Source organism: Eublepharis macularius, chromosome 5 (genome assembly GCF_028583425.1).
Source record: "Eublepharis macularius isolate TG4126 chromosome 5, MPM_Emac_v1.0, whole genome shotgun sequence".
Lineage (NCBI taxonomy): Eukaryota > Metazoa > Chordata > Lepidosauria > Squamata > Eublepharidae > Eublepharis > Eublepharis macularius.
The window spans coordinates 24,257,187-24,277,250 of NC_072794.1; the positions used below are offsets into that span (position 1 = coordinate 24,257,187).

The 20,064-nt window shown below is 41.0% G+C and overlaps 1 protein-coding gene across 1 annotated transcript in view; it reads left to right on the forward strand.

The window, feature by feature from the left end:
- The window catches only part of LOC129330293 (ras GTPase-activating protein nGAP-like), a 66,621-nt gene that overhangs the window by 9,981 nt on the left and 36,576 nt on the right, over window positions 1-20,064 (forward strand). Inside the window, exons 5-7 of the mRNA XM_054980328.1 lie at window positions 400-506; window positions 14,449-14,547; window positions 15,668-16,222. Of these exons, the coding sequence (XP_054836303.1) occupies window positions 400-506; window positions 14,449-14,547; window positions 15,668-16,222 (761 nt within the window). The remainder of the gene's footprint in view (window positions 1-399; window positions 507-14,448; window positions 14,548-15,667; window positions 16,223-20,064) is intronic.

Genomic DNA, 20,064 nt, shown 5'->3' on the forward strand with positions numbered 1-20,064 from the left:
TTTCTCTTTCTTACTGGTTGAAATATTGAATATATATATATATGAGTGTTGTAAATTGTAATTCACGTATGAGTTTTCCCCAGCATTGTGTCCTGGCTTTTGGCATACTTCCTTTGTTGTGTTAGTTGCGTTAGTTGGTGAGGAAGCCCTACCCCCCCTCCTTCCTTTGTGGAATACTTAGCAAAGGACAGTCCTCTAAATTTCCTGTGAGTCAAAGATGGATTTTAATTCTGTTTTTTGCAGATGGAGGCTGAAGTCTCCCTAACTTATAAATAGTGAGAAATACACCTGCATGGGTTTTGTGTGTGTGTGTGTGTGTGTGATTGTCTGCAATTAAGAGAATGGAAATTCTTCTTTCCTGTTTTCTCACCCATTTTCTCTCTCATTTCTTTTACCCAGAAGTCCCAGCAGAGAAGTCTCCTCGCAGACGGAGCATCTCTGGGACCAGCAGCTCAGACAAAACCAGTCCCATAGATTCATCAAACACCTCTCCATTCAAAGTTCCTGTAAGTACATCTTTCTTAAAGGGGAAAAGATTTTAGTGGGCTTAGACTGGAGTAACTCTTCTTAGGATTGTACTGTTTGTTTTTCATTTGAACTCCAATTTGTGGCTAAATGGCCTTTGAAATAATAGCATTCCTGATTGATCTGGGGTTAAGATCTCATCTGGCTGTCAAAAGACAGATACGTTTGACTTATATCCCGCCCTCCCCATGAATGGGCTCAGGGTGGCTCAAATCATCATTAAAACACAATAAATTAATATTCAACTTTAAAAACAGATTTAAAAACTTATATTAAAATACTCTGGTGCCATTATACATAGGCTACTTTGGATACTAATAAAAAACCTGCATAGGTCATTGCTGTGGGTAAAACGCATAGCCGAGGGCAGTCATAGAAGAGGTAGCAATCTTAGATAGGATAAGGGGGGACACCTGCTGGTCCTCAACCAAAGGCCTGGTGGAACATCTCCCTTGTACAGACCCTGCGGAACTATAATAGGTCCTGCAGGGCCTGGACCTCCAGTGGGAGAATGTTTAGAAATTACTTCCTAAAACTTCTAAACTGTTTCTCCACTTAGAGCAGACATTCAGATCAATGTATGTTTTTAGTGCATGTACAGACTATTAAAAAAAATGAGGCCTATGATTAGACACAGAGTTGTGAAGCGGTATGGCCTGGATGGCCCAGGCTTAACCCAGTCTTGTCTAATCTCAGAAGCTAAACAGGGTTTGCCCTGGTTTGTACTTGGATGGGAGACCACTAAGGTAGTCCAGGGTCTACACAGGCAATGGCAAACCACCTATCTGTCTCTTGCCTAGAAAACCCACTGGGGTTGCCATAAATCAGCTACCACTTGTCAGCACTTTACAAATACATACGTGCTTGCACGCACCCCCCCCACACACACACACACAAATAAATGAATACTATTCAAGATAATTTAATTAGGCCCCAGCACTAACTTACTGGATAGCTCTTTTAATAAATTCCTCAGCTACACATAATGCTGGAATTCTGCAACTGGAAGTCCAGGCGTGTTGTTTGTCCCTAAAGACTGCTGGGAGCAGGGGGAGTATGATTAAGATAATGGAGGGGGAGAAGGTGTAAAAATGGTGAAATGTGTTAGTTCATGTGTTGTCGATCTAGAGATTGTTAATGTTTCCCATTTTTGAGAACTTGCAAAAACAGTGATATATCTTTATGAGATTATCAAATAGAAGCTTTGATTCAGCTATCAGCTCAACATTGTCAAACGTCTGTTGCTATATTCTCTGCTTTACTTCTTTCAAATTTACAGCCACAGTTCCTTTTTTATTACATTATTTTAAGCTGTCAATATGTTCAAGGATATGCAATCAGTCAAACTGTTAGAAATAATTGTATTGGGCCAATATTTTACCAAGTAATATTATGAAAGAACACAGTGAACTATATAAGTGACAGTGGCGAGAGTAGTACATGCAACAAAGTGGAATGCAGAACATTGTCCAGACGTGACTGAATGGGTGAATAAATTGTATGTCTATGTGTCAATGGCTGAATTAACTTCTTATATGCATAATAGGCCAATTTCAGAATTTCAGGAAAAATTGATTTATTTATTTTTTACTATGTGGCTGAAAGATACGTTTTTTAAAAAAATGTTGAATATAAAATGGCAAGTATAATTTATTTTAACATAAATAAGTGGGAGGATGTAGAGGAGAAAAGTTATGTAGTTTTAATAATCTGCTATATATTCTATTTTTGATGTCTGTTCTCTAATGTTATATTTGTTACATTATGTGGTTTTAATATTTTGTTACATATTTTGTTTTGATATTATGTTTACTGTCTAATGTCACTATCTGTTACATAGTCTGCTTTTGATATTTTTTCTAAAGTTCAATGCTGTTTTCTGTTTTAATTAAAAAAAATTAAAAAAAATATTTGGATTTGGAAAAGTAGTCATAAACCTCTCTGAGCCTGTGTGGATACAGGACCGGTAAATAAAGTAGTTAATATTGCAGTCCTAAGCAGAAGTACACCCTTCTAATCCCATTGACTTCATTGGTCTCAAAAGGGTGTGACTCGCCTTATGGTGGAAATGTAAACCCACGTCTACTCAAGGAAGATGATTGAAGAAACTTTTTTCCCCTTGAACTTTTTTTTGGTCAGGGCAGGGGTGGCTGAAAGAGTTGCATTCTGAGCAGTTATAAAGTATTATGGCTTAACCAAAAGATGGACCCATTCCATGAAAGCCATCACTGGAATTCAAAGAAGCCAGTTTTTCAAGGATCGTTGCAAAAGGACATCAAAAGTGTTTATTTTGTGATCCCTGATTTGCAATGATTACTCCTCTGACTTTCATAAAAAGCATTGCCCTTGCTATAAATGGGCTTCATTTGCCCGTTGTTGATATCGACAAATAAATATATTTGGCTGTGTAGCATCATAACCTTGAAATCACTTGAATAGAAAAGAAACAGACACAAAGTGCCTACCATTGCACAAAAATGAACAGTAGCAAATAGCTGCTAAAAAGATAGATAGATAGATAGATAGATAGATAGATAGATAGATAGATAGATAGATAGATAGATAGATAGATAGATAGATAGATAGATAGATAGATAGATAGATAGATAGATAGATAGATAGATAGATAGATAGATAGATAGATAGATAGACAGACAGACAGACAGACAGATAGACAGATAGACAGACAGACAGACAGACAGACAGACAGATAGATGGTTGTACTCCCTGAAAGCTTTGCTTTCAAGCTGAAAAGTAAATTTGGAGAACATTTCACTATTTCTAAAGCATTTGCTGTAGGAAAATGCATGTTTCCAGAAAGAGGATCTTTAAAAAGGTCAAATATGATGAGATAAGAGGGTAAAACCAAAAATTTTAATGGAATGCCAGCCATTTTAAAAGTAAATGTATGCCAATTCTTTTAAATGCTGACATTAGGAAGGCTTAGACACTCCCATTATTCCCTCCGTATTTGAGACGAACCTGTGATGGGAGAGCTGGTAACTTCAAGCCATTTATTAAGCTTTAGTGCAGTGTTCAGGTTTATAGGGAAATCTCCATTCTCTGTACATGTCCCCACTGTGCATGTGCATATATATTACATACATACAAACATACATACATACATACAAAATATCTACAGTCTGAAGCTATGTTCAGAATTAGGTATGTAGATTCTTTATACCTTTTAGACTATCAGTAAGTCAGTACCTTTTAGACTATTGTAAAGAGCAGGTGCGCCCTCTGGCCCCGTGCTGGGTGCTGCTAACAGCCACCCAGGTTCCAAGAAGCACTTAGAGGAGTAATTTCACCTGCTTCACACGAAACCAGCCCGGAGTCTCTGGGTTCTTAGCCTGGAGGACCCTGCACACAGCAGCCAGACACTCGAGCTTTAGGCAAATAGTTATTTATTAAATCAATAAAAGCCACTCTAAAAGCAACAGCAACGGCAATAAATAACAAAAGGAAAAGAAAACCCAAATCTAACTTGGCTAGCACTAACCAACAGATGAGTACAAAGCTTGTCCTTGCCGTCGACCAACTAGCTCCTCCCCACCCACGCCAACCCTTTATCTTAATGAGGAGGAGGAACCACCTAATCTCGGCACAGCCCAGGTGCATTCAATTTACTAACTATCTGCCGTTCTAGACATCCCCCCCAATTCTCCAACAAGGCTATACAGGACATGGTGGAGAATTCACTTGAGTAGGGTATCATCCAAGGGTCTTACAGTCAGCATATAACAGATGACAATTCTATATACTGGTTACACAGCCTATTAGTCAGAAATAACAAGTTTTAGCAACAGCATAACAAATGTACACTTGTATACACCAAGGTTCAAATAAATTACAGATATAACATCTCACTGCATCATACAAGTTGCACTGCTCACTACAGCCTTAGTCATCTTCTTCATGACACCTGGACAAAGCATCAGCTAAAATGTTATCTTTCCCCTTGATGTGTATTACATCAAAGGAGAAGTCTTGCAGGCTTAAAGCCCACCTCATCACCCTGGAATTTGTCTCCTTCATCCTGTGGATGAATGTAAGGGGATTATGATCTGTCTCTAGATGGAAATGAGTTCCCCTTAGATATGTTCTCAATTTATTAATTCCCCAGGTTAAGGCCAATGCCTCAATTTCGCCCACACTGTACCTCTTTTCTCTGGGTAGAAGTTTACGACTGAGGTACACTACAGGATGAAGACAATCATCTGAGCCCTTCTGCAGCAACACCACACCTAACCCATTCATTGAGGCATCAGTTCTCACAATAAAGGGTTCAGTGTAGTCAGGAGGTTTTAATACAGGGGCATGTGCTAGATATTGTTTAATGGCCTCAAATGCTTGTTGGCAAGCAGGAGTCCACCGAATTCTGATTGGAACGTCTTTCTTACACAAGTCAGTTAAAGGAGCTGCCAGATCACTATAGTTGGGGATAAAGCGACGATAAAACCCAGCAGCACCTAAGAAACTCTGGACTTGTTTTTTAGTGATAGGTGAAGGCCAGTTCATTATGGCATCAACCTTTGCTTTATGGGGTGCTATTTTCCCACCCCCTATTTGATGTCCCAGATATAGCACGCTACTGCTGGCAAGTTGACATTTTTGGGGCTTTACAGTAAGTCCTGCTTGCTGGATCCTCTGGAGCACCATATCCAAGTGTCTCAGGTGTTCCTCCCAAGTGGAACTAATCACTGCAATATCATCTTGAAAACTCACTGCAAATGTTAGTCCAGATAAGACTTGATCCATCAACCTTTGGAACACCTTGCTAGCTGTGCAGACTCCAAAGGGCAAGACTGTAAAACGAAACTGTCCGAGGAAACAAGAAAATGCAGTCTTCTCTTTAGCACTTTCAGAAAGCGGCAACTGCCAATAACCACTTGTAAGATCCACAGTGGAGATGTATTTAGCATGGGCCAGTCTCTCCAAAGTCTCCTCAACATTGGGTGATGGATACTGATCCATTTTGCACAGCTTATTCAGCTTCCTATAATCCACACACAGGCGGTATTGCAAGGGATCTGTTTCATTGAGCCTTTTCTTTGGCACAATTACGAGATTAGAAGACCACTGGGATGAAGTTGGCTCAATAACTCCCATCTCTAACATTTGCTGTATTTCCTTTTCCACAACTTGCCGCAGGGGCCCCCTGATCGGGTGTGTAGGGCTCCTTACTGGTTCAGCATCTCCAGTGTCCAAATCATGCTCAATCAAATGTGTCCTGCCAGGCTTGTTAGTAAACAATAATTGATAGTCTTTCAACAACATCATCAGCTGCTCTTTTTGCTGAACAGACAAGTTTTCTCCCATAGGCAACTGAGCTATGCCATCAGGCCTCCCACAGTCACCCAGTAGGTCAGGGATTTCAAAATCCTGCTCAGGCCAGGTTGCTACTGAGAACTGTTTAGCAGTCCTTGGCACAAATTTCTTCAGACGGTTTATATGAGACAGTAAGGTGCCTTTAACTGGGTCACAAATCTTATAATTGTTATCCTCACAGCACTCCACAACTTCATAAGGGCCCTCCCATTGAAGATTAACTTCCCAGGAATTCCAGGAGTTAGAATCAATGCTAAGTCCCCCTTCTGCAAGGTTCTAACCTTAGCTGTCCTATCAAAATAGGCTTTATTCCTCCCTCGAGCTTCTTCCAAAGCCTCTAAAGCTATTGCTTGGACTCGCTTTAAGTTCTCTTGCAAATTAACAAAAAACTGGGTAACAGATTTTGATTGATCAAGGGTTGTTACACCCTCCCACTTTTGACGTATCAGATGCATCAGTCCTGCAATCTTTCTACCAAACATTACCTCGTTTGGTGACAGGCCCCCTAACGATGGATGAGGGGCCTCTCTGTATGCAGAGACCAACAACTGTAAGTTTTGGTCCCATGTGCCTTGTTTTTCGTGGCAAAATGCCTTTATCATGCGGACAAGAGTTCCCCCCCAACGTTCAGCTGAGCCATGGGACTGAGGATGATATGCTGCTGAAAGATTTTGCCTTACTCCAGCCAATTCATACAGCTTTTGCATCAACTTATTAAGGAAGCAACTTCCTCTATCTGAGGTGATAACTTGTGGCCACCCAGGATTCGGTTTCGTTTTCTCAGCCATGCCGGACGCTCCTCTCGGCTGGTCCGGGAGGAAACGACCGGGCACCCTGACCGGGCGGCTGATCCGCAAGGATTAGCCCCCAGGACTCCCAGGGAGGGAGCCAGGGTCCGGGACGCGGCGGGAAGAACTCCCCGAAATCAATGCGGGGGGGGAATTGCCCGTTTGTCCCTATGGAGGCCGGCAGACGTGCGCGGCGCCTCGAGTGCCGCCGGGCAACGAGAAACGGCAAATAAAAGAAACAGGCGGAAGCCCGTAAACAAGTGAATCCCTTCTGTTCTACAAGCGTTTGTGAAGGAGAGGTTGATCTGAAGAAGACTCGTTCTTCCCCTTCGCTGAGTTCCAGAATTTTGTTGGCGCCCCCCCCCCAATGGCAGCAAAGAAGCAAAGTCCCGCTCTCGGTAAGTCAATCTCGGCTACCTTGAACGGGGAGTCGCTCGAAGAGTTGGTGTGCAGGGCGGTGGTGGAAGCCATAAAACCCTTTGTTGACAAGCTGAACGAAACTGATCAAAGGGTGGGCTTAATTGAAAGCGAAGTGAAAACCATTAAGGCAGCAGCGGGGGGGGGGGCAGAGAAGTCTGCTCTGGAAAGTGCGTCACTTGTGAAGGCTACAAAAAAGGAGCTGAAGCTGGTTGAGAACCAGCTGATCGGGCTACAGATGGAACGAACGCAGACAATTTTGCGTCTTCAAAACATGAAAGAGGAGGAAAAAGAGGATCTGTGGGAGGTGGTCTCGGAACTATTGGCGATACCCGCGAGGACGACTAAAGAAGAGGTTAAAAGCGCCATTTTGGAGGTCCGTCGGGCTTCTTCAAAATATGCAACAAAGCGACAGTTGCCTCGTGAGATCATTATTGACTTTTCATTTAAAAAGATTCGGGACACCATCCTATATAACTCATACAATGCGGATTTGGACTTTATGGGTTTGAAAGTCAAGATTTTGAAGGACGTTCCATTTCTAGTCCGGAAACGGCGTTTTAAATATAAAAAGTTTGCAGCTCTTCTGAGGGACCATGGAATAAAGTACAAATGGTTATTCCCGGAAGGAATATGGTTCAGATATAAAGATCAGGCCTATAAGATATTATCAGAAGATCAACTAAAGGATTTTGAGAATAAAAACCCAGAACTCTGCTGCACCGAGAACGAAGAAAAGGAGGAGCCGGAGGGGGGGGGAGGAGGAGGAGAGCACCGCAACAGCGGTTGCACAGAGAGAACTGCGTCCGGGACCTAGAAGGGGGAGGAAAGTTTAATCAGAATTTGAAATGTTTATTCTCTGTATGATTAACCACTCCATCATTATCCTATGGAGCTATTTTTGTATTATGACAGTATGAAGGGAAACATTGAAGTGTAGTGTTTAGTGTTTGTAGTTCATTCCCCCCCTTTTTTCTTTTTTTCTTTTTCCACCCCCCTTTGTCCCTTCCCTCTCCCCTTTCCTTGTGATAGTCTTGTGTAGTGCTGTGTAGTGTTTTGTAGTTATGAAAAATAAAAATAAAAATAGAAAAAAAAAACCTTGTGGCCACCCAAAAATAGCAATTTGATCTAATAAACCCTTGGCAACATTTTCGGCTGTAGCTGTTCTCAAGGGGACAGCTATGGGGTACCCAGAAAAATGATCCACTATAACTAAAATAAATCTTTTACCTGCCCGTGAGACTGGGAATGGTCCTTGGACATCCACTTGAATCTCAGCAAAGGGCTCAGGAATAATTGGTACCCTCTGAAGAGGTGCCTTTGCATGATCTTTATTGTGGCCCACCTGCTGACATACCGGGCAACTAAGCACGTAGTCCTTAACAGTCTTTGCAACTCCAGGCCAGTAAAACACTGCACTAACCCTTGCTAAGGTACGCCAATATCCTTGATGTCCCCCAAGGGGTAAGTCATGAGCTGCTTTCAGAATTTCCTGCCAAAAACATTGTGGGACCACTAATTGCTTACTGGGCACTAGGTCCACTCCTTCTTTCTTTGGTATAAACTCTCTATAGAGTAATCCATTTTCCCAGAAGATTTTACTGTCCCCTGGGCTATTCATAGGCTGATTTGTATCGTGTGCTAATTCTCGACACTTCTGCAGAGCTGAACAAATCAACTGCTGCTGTTTAAATTCCTCAGGTGAAGAATCAAGGTCTGCTATGCTTTCACTTCCTTCACAGGAAAAAAGTTCCCTTTTCCCTTTTGCCGCGGCTGGAGCCTCCCCTCTGCACTCCCCCTCGTTAGGAGATGAAGCTAGTGGGGAAATTCCTGAGGTGGGGACTTCCTCACTCATTTTCTGCTGGTTACTGCCTAAAGGCGTTGCTGGGAGGCTCGGCTCCCGCTGCTCTTCTGAACTAGTTAAAGCAGCCCTCTCTTTACTTCTGGTGGTTACTGGAAGTTGCTGGGCCTTTTGAAGCCTTGCACAGTGGATTTTATATTGTACATCCATTCCAAGCAAAAATTCAGGATCATCTGACTGGTGTACTAACAAGGGGACTCTTTCTTCCCAATCCCCAATTGCTATTTTGGCAAATGTGACCGGCTGCTCTTGGGCCTGCCCATCATAGGTATAAATATCCACTTTACCATCTGCTTGCAATTCCAAAGTATGGAATAGATGTTCTGACAGAGAACTCAGGTCAGCCCCAGAATCAAGGAAGGAGGGCACAGTAATCTGATCTTGAACTTGGACATACACCAGTCTTTTAGCATCACACCAGTCTGCTTGATTCTGGCTGATGTAAACTGAAATGTCCCGCTTAGGAAGATTAGCCAATTGAATCCTCCTCATATAAATCTTATCCCTCTCATCCCATAAGGCAGCTTGGGGCTGGCTCTGGTCTCTCCTTGTCTGAATAGCCTGAACTGGCCAATTCCCTCCCAAGGACACCTGACTACTCACGAGTTGTAACTGAGATGCTTCGTCAGGAGAGGCAACAGAGTCTGTAGTATCCACCTCTTCTCTTCCTTGTACATCCCAATCTTCCTCAAGTACATAGTCCTGTGGGGGCATAGCTCTCTGTGTCCCACTAGAAACAATGTGCACTCTTGGCTGCCTTGGCTCTGGTCTCGGCTGCAACTCAAGGCAGCGAGAACGCACATGTCCCGGCTGTTTACAATGATAACATATAATATCTTGTATTGCCCCTCCCCTTGACATCTGCCCCTCCCCACTCTTCCGTTCCCTTCTTACTGTTTCAGGAGAAAGCAGAGCTCGAGGCTTGGGAGTCGGAACTGATTTATAATTGGAGTCACCCTCTCTGCCTCTCCTAGGGAGAGAGATTGGGGGTGTAGAAGCTGCTTGCTTAAAAGTCGATGGCTTACACTCGGCAGAAACTTGGCTAGCAGCTGCAATTTCATCCAGAAGCTGAGCCAGCTCTGCCACTGTTCTTGGTCTCTGAGCTCTTGCAAGCACAGCATACTCTGATGGTACAACTTGATAGATTTGCTCCTTCAACATCAGTTCAAGTAAATCATCAAAGGTGCGGGCGTTAACAGACTCTACCCACTTAATGGCCATTCTCTGCAGTCTATTAGCAAACAAGGCATATGTTTCTTTATACTGGGGAGTAGCATTCCTAAAACTTCTCCGCAGTTGTTCACTGGACTTACCAAAGTGCTGTAAGGCCAAGATTTTAAAATAGCAATAGTCTCTGGATTGCTGGACCGTTAAGCCCGCCATCAGTTCCAATATTTCTCCTCGTAAGGATCGTCTCAAAATTCCCATATACTGATCTTCAGGCAAGCCCACATCTTGAGCTACTGCCTCAAAATGATGAAAAAAAGCACTGATGTCTTCTCCCTTCTGATATTCTGGGAATCTCATACGTGCCCAACAATTCTGTTGTTCTGCAGTAACTTGAGTCTGTAACAATGCCAATTGCTGAGCGTTCTGTGCCAACACTTGGGTCATAAGGGCACAAAGCTGCTGCTGCACTGAGTCCTGCCCGTTCCTTAAAGCTCCATCCTGGTCCTGTCGTCCCCTCAGGGTCTCACCCACTGTCACTTGATCCTGCCACCAGGGATCTCTTCCGGAACATAGGACTTCTCCAAACAAAGGCTGGCCTCCGGTTTCATCTTCCAATGGAGACTCCTCAGCCTGCTCGAGCTTTCTATCCAGACTCATCCTGTCTAGCAAAATAACAAACCTGCCAATGCTGTGCTCATAAACTAAAGCCTTAGCAAGAATACTGCTACTGTGCCAAGATTCTCACCCAGACTTTTCTGCTGCCACCATGTAAAGAGCAGGTGCGCCCTCTGGCCCCGTGCTGGTTGCTGCTAACAGCCACCCAGGTTCCAAGAAGCACTTAGAGGAGTAATTTCACCTGCTTCACACGAGACCCACCCGGAGTCTCTGGGTTCTTAACCTGGAGGACCCTGCACACAGCAGCCAGACACTCGAGCTTTAGGCAAATAGTTATTTATTAAATCAATAAAAGCCACTCTAAAAGCAACAGCAATGGCAATAAATAACAAAAGGAAAAGAAAACCCAAATCTAACTTGGCTAGCACTAACCAACAGATGAGTACAAAGCTTGTCCTTGCCGTCGACCAACTAGCTCCTCCCCACCCACGCCAACCCTTTATCTTAATGAGGAGGAGGAACCACCTAATCTCGGCACAGCCCAGGTGCATTCAATTTACTAACTATCTGCCGTTCTAGACAACTATCAGTAAGGATTACTGCAAGATAATATATGTGAAGTGCATTGACCACTCTAAGCATCATATTAATTATCGTTAGTATTTTCCCCTTGTTGCCTCATTGTCTCTGCAGCCTTCTGTGTGTATCCCTTCTTTCCCTTACATAGATAACATGATGGTTCTAGTTGAATCCCAACAAGGCCCAAGAGAGCCTAAGACATGTGTTGATTATTTGCTTTTGCACTTTTTCAAGCTACTGACATCAATCATTCAACAGGAAGAAATATTGTCAGCTGTGGAGCTATCCCAACTGAACATTACAATGAGTTGCTGAGAGAAAGAAAATACGAAAGGGGTGATCTGTTTTTGAGCCAGTTTTAGCTGATGTAGGTATAATACCAGGTTTAGCCTTGCATCAGGGTTGGGCAGATGTTTTGATTACTGTTCCAAAGCTCAGCCTTTTCCTGGCATGGTTTTTGAAACCGTTCCTACATCTTATTTGTGTGAGTAACAGAAATATAGTACGTTAATAATTTCAAATATTATATATTTATAAAAAAATTTATAAAACGCTCACACAAGAATTAATCCAATCCCCAGTTTTCTTTCTCTCTTTTAGGTTTTCAGTGCTTGGATCAGATATGTTGTAATTTTATCCAATTGTGTATGGTGTGTATTGTACAAATTCAGTGCCACTGAGGAAGGCCGCACAGCCTAAATGCATCTGGTTTCGTTTACATGTATTCTGCGTTTTAAGTAATTGTACTTGGTCATAGGAAGATGCCTTTAAATATGTGACATCTCCATGTATACAGCTGCAATTACCTTTTAAAAAATGTACTGTGGGACAGTACTTCTATATGAAACCAAAATGCATACGTTTTAATGCACAATTATTTCATTATTTGTAATTCATTTAAAATGTTGTGATTTAATATATTTTTAGCATTTTGACAATGATTACCCCCCCCCAAAAGTCTTTTTTTTCTTTCTTCAGCCTCTTTGGTTACATTTTTTTAAAAAAAACTCCACAGCTCTTCATTATTAGCCAATCTACACCCTGTGCGTGAGAGAGTGTATTTTCTCTCCTTCTGTCACTTAGACATGCGCACCTTCCTATCTGTGTCTAGAAGGAGGGACCAATAAGAGAAAGAAATGGGAGAAAGGGAATCATTCCTGAGCATGCAACATGGGGGGGGGGACACACACAAAGGATTGTGATTGGATCAGAGCTTGTATGATTAATGAGTTTAAGAACCCCATTCCTCCCTCCCTCCATGTTTTCCCCTTTGATATTCATTCATGCTGTGAAAAAAAATTAATGCAAGCCTTCCTGATAACTTTTCAAAATAAATTTAGAAAATAGTTTCTAAAGGGAGAATTGTGGTTCTGTACTGTGCTGATCCATAGTTCTTGGAAGCCCTCTTACAGGAGGCTGTTTCGCTTTTAGATTTGTCCTTCTAATTTTCCACCCTGTATTGTACCCTCTTTAACATGAATCTTTTGTTGCTTGGTAGCTTGCTGGATCCTCAAACCAGATATTTTCCTTTTGCCATTTAGTAACAACATTGGGTATCTGGTGCAGAATGTTATCATCTTGAAAATGTCAAAAATTTCTTTTCCTAAGAATATTTTTAGCACTTTTGCATTTGGGCAAAACTGAGGCCTGATCTAAATGTTACACACTTAACCACGTTCATAGTTGGTAATATGATGTCTGGCATATTTACCACATGTGTTGTTATGAAAGATACTATGCGTTGCATGGGGTAAAGATTTATTCTCCTTTAAAGTTGCTGCTATTGTAATGTGTATCCCCCTCTCAGAACTCCAGAGCTTTATAGCCAATGACTAATTGCTAACTTTCTAAGGGAACTTGTAGAAGCTGTATCTAAAACCAACACTTTGAAGGAGGACCATAAGTACATCTGCAGCTAGGCAGTTTGAAATCAGAACATAGCAGCCCACAGATACATGACATGATTAAATGTCTTGTTTTCTCTGTGAGCATAACACAAACATGCAAAAATGCCACAGGTCAAAAACAATGTTAGATCATCACAAAGTTCTTAGGTGAATTCCTGAAGTGACTGACTAACATCTCAAAACACCATGTACACATAGGAGTGCCATTCTCCCACCCAGGGCGAGGGATCCCCTGCTTCCACCTTCTCCCCCTGCCCCCAATTACCTGGCCAGTGGGGAGGTGTGCCCCCTGGGTGGCACAGTGCACCCCTGGGCAGCACAGTGCACTGCCATGCCCGCAGCAGTCCAATTCACACCCCACAACAGGCCCATTTTGGGCTGAATAGTGCCCTGCAGTAGGGTGATTCAGCATGGGAGCACTCCCAGGCCACCATTTGACTCTAACCCTAACTTGCGTGGTGACATCACTTCTGGGAAGTGATGGGAAATTCCTGTATGGATTATTTTGAAGGTGTTTCTGATTTTTGTTTTGAAAAATTTCCCCTGTACTCTTTTTTTTTTTTTTAGAAAGTTGTCAGTTTTCTTACTGCAACATAAAAAGTGCGTGTCTCTAATGCTAGTCCTTTGTATGCTCAAATCTGAAAAAAGTTTTAAAATTTGGCACACGAAGAAGATTCATTTTGAAGGAGTTCTTTGTTTCCATACTGCATAGATATGTTGTTGTTCTACTGCAAAAGTACCTATGCAATAAAAATATTTTTTTCCTTTTCAATTTCACTATTTATTTTAATGTATTTGTAAATGATAAGGATTTTTTTTCTTTGTGCGAAATCCCTGGTCAACTTCCTGAAATTTTCCTTTCTTGCTAGAAAAAAGCCATACCAGAGCTCAAGCTATACTAATGTCATGGAACTGAGTGAATCTGCTCATCCATAGTCTTCATCTGTTCCCCTACTCTTTGTGTGTGTGTGTGTGTGTGTGTGTGAGAGAGAGAGAGAGAGAGAGAGAGAGAGAGAATTCCTTTAAAAAACTGATGCACCAAAGAAAAGACAACTACACTGCCATCCTAGGCACTGTTGCACCTTTTTAAGTCTGTTAACATCGGTGAACTTAAGGGTATACTTCTATGTTTAATTTGCCTTATTTTAATATTGCCAAGTAATCTAGGATCCTTTTGTAAGATGCTCAACGTACTCTGTTCATTCTTTTCTTATGCAAGCTTGCCATTTCTTGACTTTCTCTTAACATGTCCTAGGTCACTTACTCTAGTGGCAGTAAATGCTTCAGTTGCACATCTGCTGCTGAAAGAGACCAGTGGATGGAAAACCTACGGAGGGCAGTTCAGCCTAACAAGGTACTATATAAGGAGAAGTTCCAGGAAAACATCGAGTGGTAAAACACACCCTGAATAATGACATTCTTGGCCAAGTGATATATCAGACTCTTCCCCAAACAAGCCCACACATTTAATTAGGTTGATGGCATCAGTATAGCTACCCCAGGAGGAAAATTGCTCAGTAACACCAAATGATGCTCTCTTCAGCTTTATACAAAAGTGTAATAGATTATCCCTTTAAAACATGGGCCTCTGTCAGCCATGCTAATGATCCTGTTCTCTAGCAGACCTATCATTGTCTTATTGGAAAAAGAGCCTGTGTAAATTACACTTGAACTTTTAGCATAAAAAAGAACCCTATTGGCCAACAGGCAGATGCCGACAGTATATGAAATTTGGTCTCTGAGTTCAAAACATCATAATATTCTACAGAGCTTTGTTATTGTCAGTCAGGTATTACATTACTGGCCCTTTCCACTCATCTCCATATTCTACTCATTCCACTAGTCCCGTTTATTGCACTGGTGTCCATATTTTATCAGTAATTAAGGAATATCTTGCCATCTCCTGTCTGGATATATTTAAGTCTGGCTTTCTATTGGAATAAAAACTCCCTTAATCAGCCTAACAGACAATCAAATTAGATAGAGGCTGTGTGATACTGTTAATTCTCTTGTATATCTCAGTGGACTTCAGGAAAATTGACCTTCAGGACTCTTGGGTGGGTTGGGATTGGGAGACACTGTTGTGCAATGATTCCACTCCTACTTCAGGATACTTTCTGAAGGTGGTGCTGGGAAGTTACTATTCCTCCCTGTGCAAATAATTCTGTTGGGTACCATCTTGTGTCTTATGATGTTCAGCATCTACATGGAGCCTCACATGGATGAAGTAGTTGTTGGGAACATGGTGTCATCAGTAGGGGTTAGGAATTTTTTGAATACATGGGAGTTCCTTTTTTCCCCTTTGTGCTGCTTTTCATGATCTGCACTGGGGCCAAGACTTTACCATTAGTTATAGTGAGGATTATAGAATAAAAGATAAAAGGGTATTGTGTGTTACGAATTTCACTATTGCAAAAAGCCTTGTATTGTCTGACGAGCATTGTTGAACCAAACTAAACAATTATTGTCTGTAGGACAACTGCCGTCGAGCTGAGAATATATTGCGCCTTTGGATCATTGAAGCCAGAGAATTGGCTTCCAAAAAGAAATATTTCTGTGAATTGTGCCTGGACGATACTTTATTTGCCCGCACTACAAGCAAAGCAAGAGCTGACAATATCTTCTGGGGCGAGCACTTTGAATTCTCAGGATTTCCATCCATAATTAACATTACTGTCCATATCTACGAGGATGTGGAGAAGAAGAAGAAAAAGGATAAAAATAACTATGTCGGTCTAGTCAATATCCCCGTGGCCAGTGTGACTGGCCGTCCATTTATGGAAAAGTGGTACCCCATCAGCACTCCCACTCCCAATAAAGGCAAGTCTGGAGGACCTTCCATCCGGATCAAATCTCGATACCAGACCATCATCATCCTGCCCATGGAGCAATACAAGGAGTTTGACGAATTTGTCACTAACAATTACACCTTGCTGTGCCGTGTGCTAGAGCCTGTGATCAGTGTTCAGTACAAAGAGGAAATGGCCTGTGCTTTGGTGCACATTTTTCAAAGTACCGGCAGAGCCAAGGTAAGCACAGATGTGGCTTCTGCATCCGAATAATGTTGAGAGATGATAGAGGATGTGCTCGTGTTGATGTCTGTCAGTGAGAACCCTGGTCAACAGATGCCAGAGAATGGGAATCGTACAAAATGCATAAGTTTAAAGAACGATAATTCAATGTATTATTTGTAAAAGAAAAAGCGAGAGAAGAATATGCAAAAGCATCTGCTTGAACAGGCATCTACTGATATAAAACATCTCAGCTTAAACATCTCATTATTTTAGAAATACAGTATAGTGTTCATCTTGGTTATTTGAACTATTTGTAAACAGCAATTCGAGGACAAGGGCAACGTATGTGGAGTTATCCCACTGTATCCTCACAATTACCCTGTGAGATGAGTTAGCCAGAGAATAGGGACTTGCTGAAGGCCATCCAGTGAGATTTCATGGTTGAGTGGGCCTTACTGAATGTGTGTTAAATTCCACCACCCCTACATCTCATCTAATGAACAGCTCAAAAGACAGGTGGAAAGAGAGTGGGAGCGACACAAATGTTTCTGAACCACCAGGTTTTGCCTGTAGAAAGAGGACTGGGCAGATCCATGGAACCTTCCCTAGCTAAGTTCATGTTGTGGGTTTTTGCTGTCATATTGCAACCAACTTATGATGACCCTGTATGGTTTTTGAGGCAAGAGAAATTCAGAGGTGGTTTTCCATTGCCTGCCTCTGTAAAGCAACTCTAGACTTCCTTGATGGTCTCCTGTCCAAGTACTAACCAGGACTGGCCCTGCCTAGTTTCCAATGTACAACAAGATTGGGCTAGCCTAGGCCAACCAAGTCAGGAGCTATGTTTGTGTTGCTGCTCAAGACTTGACTCTCCTCAACGAAAATAGCTTTATTATGCTTTTTAAAAGCTGATGCCCACCAAGTGATGGACAGGGCAAATTAGTTTGTTCTAGATCCATGATTTCCAAGCGTGTTGCCTCCAAAGATTATAGGATTATAAGAAACAGCTCAGAGAGATGCCTTGGTAGGGACGGGCTAATTCAGCACACATTGGATAATGCACTTTCAATGCACTTTATCAGTCATTTGAGGTGGAGTATTTGTTCCACACACAAAAAAATCCATTCCAAATGATCTATAAAGAGGATTAGAAGTGTATTATCCAACGTGTGCTGAATCACTAGGGACTATACTCTGTGCCTATTGGGTACAGTCTGCTGATGTAGATATGTGCCTATTAGGGAGTTTCCACATTGCTAAACGAGCCATGTTAATTAGTTATGCTTTGTTTCAGAAAGATTTTGGCTTTATGCTTGTTTTCAAATTTTCAGCTACCATACACTATTGTATCTTGCTCACTGAATGTCCTAACTGTTGTTCATTATTGTACTTTGCTCAGTGAATGTCCTAGCTGTTGATTATATTGTATCTCACTTGCACTTTGTAATCTGCCTTGGATCTCAGTGAGAATAGTGGATTGCAAAGAAAGAAGGAACCAATTCTTTTTTTTTTATTTTTTTATTGGATTAGAAATCACTATATTATTCATTACAATCAATTTCCTTTAAATATTCCCGTTCTAACCCCCTCCCTTCCCCCCCTTTTGTTGACTTCCAACAGTTTTCCAACCCTTTCCCCCCTACTCATTTCAAACTTATTTTATTCTATTAAGCATATACTTTCATTCTCTTCTAAACTTATCTATTATAACACAGTGCTATCTCTATTCCCCTTCCCACTTAACTTATCAACTAAGTATTATATTCCTGACTTATATTCTTTAATAATAACAATCATTTGTCTAATTTTTATGCTCTATAATCTATCTTATTCATTCTAGTCTCGTCAATATGGGACAAACAATTTGTTCCTTATTCTACATAACTTTAAGTACTTCTATAAACATTGTATACATTCAATATAAGTCAATAAGTCAATCAATTTAACTTATACTCTATATGTTGCTCTTTACTTTCTTCTATCTTATATTCATTCTATTTTGATTATATAATATCTCCATTATACAATTGTCTACCAGAAATAATCAATCAATTTGACCCATACTCTACATATTTCTAAGTACTTGTAAACGCAATATACATTTGGCATAAATCAGTCAATTTAACTCATATTCTATATGTTACTATATATTCCTTTCTACCTTTCTTATATTCCTTCTGTTTTAGTTATATAATTCCTCCATTACACAATTATCTGCCAGAAATAAAATTAGTTAGTTTCTATCCTTATAATTCTTATAATAACACCTCTATTACTAGATACTATATATAGTAGTCAAATAAAATAGTTGCTTAGAATTTCCCATTTAACTTTCCTCCCCCCGGTAAAGTCACTTCCCTCTTCTTTTGTTGTATTTCAGTAATTTTCAAACTGCCACAGTTCTCCTCCCACTTCCCATTTTTTCACCAAATATTGCTTCAACTTTTCCCAATCCATGTTAAACTGTCCTGGATCAAGGTCTCTCAGTTTCCTTGTCATGTTGTCCATTTCTGCCATGTACAGCAATTTGTAAATCCAGTCCTCGATAGTTGGCACTTCTTGTACTTTCCACTTTTGCGCATACAAAAGTCTAGCCGCTGCTGTCATGTAAAATAACAATGTCCTGTATTGTGCTGGAATATCCTCCATTCCCAAGTTCAGTAGCAGGAGTTCTGGGTTCTTATTAACTTGAAATTGTAAAATCTCACTCATCACTCTTATTATTTCCCCCCAGTACTGCCTAGCTACCTCACAGGTCCACCACATGTGGTACAAAGACCCTTCATGCTTTTTACATTTCCAGCATTTATTAGACATGTTCGAATTCCCTAACGCAATTTTCTTTGGTGTCAAATACCAACGATAAATCATTTTGTAAACATTCTCTTTAATGTTAGTGCATGTCGTGATCTTCAATGTATTCTTCCACAAGTATTCCCACGCCTCCATTGTTATTTCTTTATTAAAGTTTATAGCCCACTTCACCATTTGCACTTTAACTGTCTCATCTTCTGTGTACCATTTTAGCAACACTTTATAAGTCTTAGAGATTTCCTTTTTATCCTCTTGTAAAATTACCTCCTCTAATTCCGAATTCTCCATTCTTACCCCTCCTTTCACACAGTCCGAGTTATAGAGATCTCTAATCTGTCTATATTGAAACCAATCATAACTTGGAGACAACTCGTCTTGCGTCTTTATTCTTAGTTTGGAAAATTCTATTCGTGTTCTTATATGTTAAACACTGTTGTTCATTATCGACAGTTCTCGGATCTATTACTTCATAAGGAACCACCCAGGAGGGAATTCCTTCCTGTAGGTAATCTCTATACTTCTTCCAAATTGTGAAGAGGCTTCTCCGAATGTAATGGTGTAAAAACATAGAGTCTGCTTTTACTTTGTCATACCACAGATATGCATGCCATCCAAATATTTTTTTATATCCTTCTAAGGCCAGTAGTTTGCGGTTTTTGAGCGTCATCCAGTCTTTCAGCCACACCAAACAGATTTTATCGTAGTAGAGTCTTAGATTGGGCAGTTGCATTCCCCCTCTCTCTTTTGTGTCTTGTAATACTTTCATTTTCACTCGAGGCTTCTTGCCTGCCCAAACAAAGTCCGATATTTTCCTCTGCCATTTTTCAAACTGCTTAGAGTCCTGAATAATTGGTATTGTTTGTAACAGAAACATCACTCTTGGCAGCACATTCATCTTAACTACTGCAATTCTTCCCAACCATGACAAATTCAATCTATTCCATTTAATCAAATCTTGCTCTATCTGAGTCCACAGTTTATCATAATTATTCTTGAATAGATCTATATTCTTTGCAGTCAGTTCAATTCCCAAATATTTCACCTTG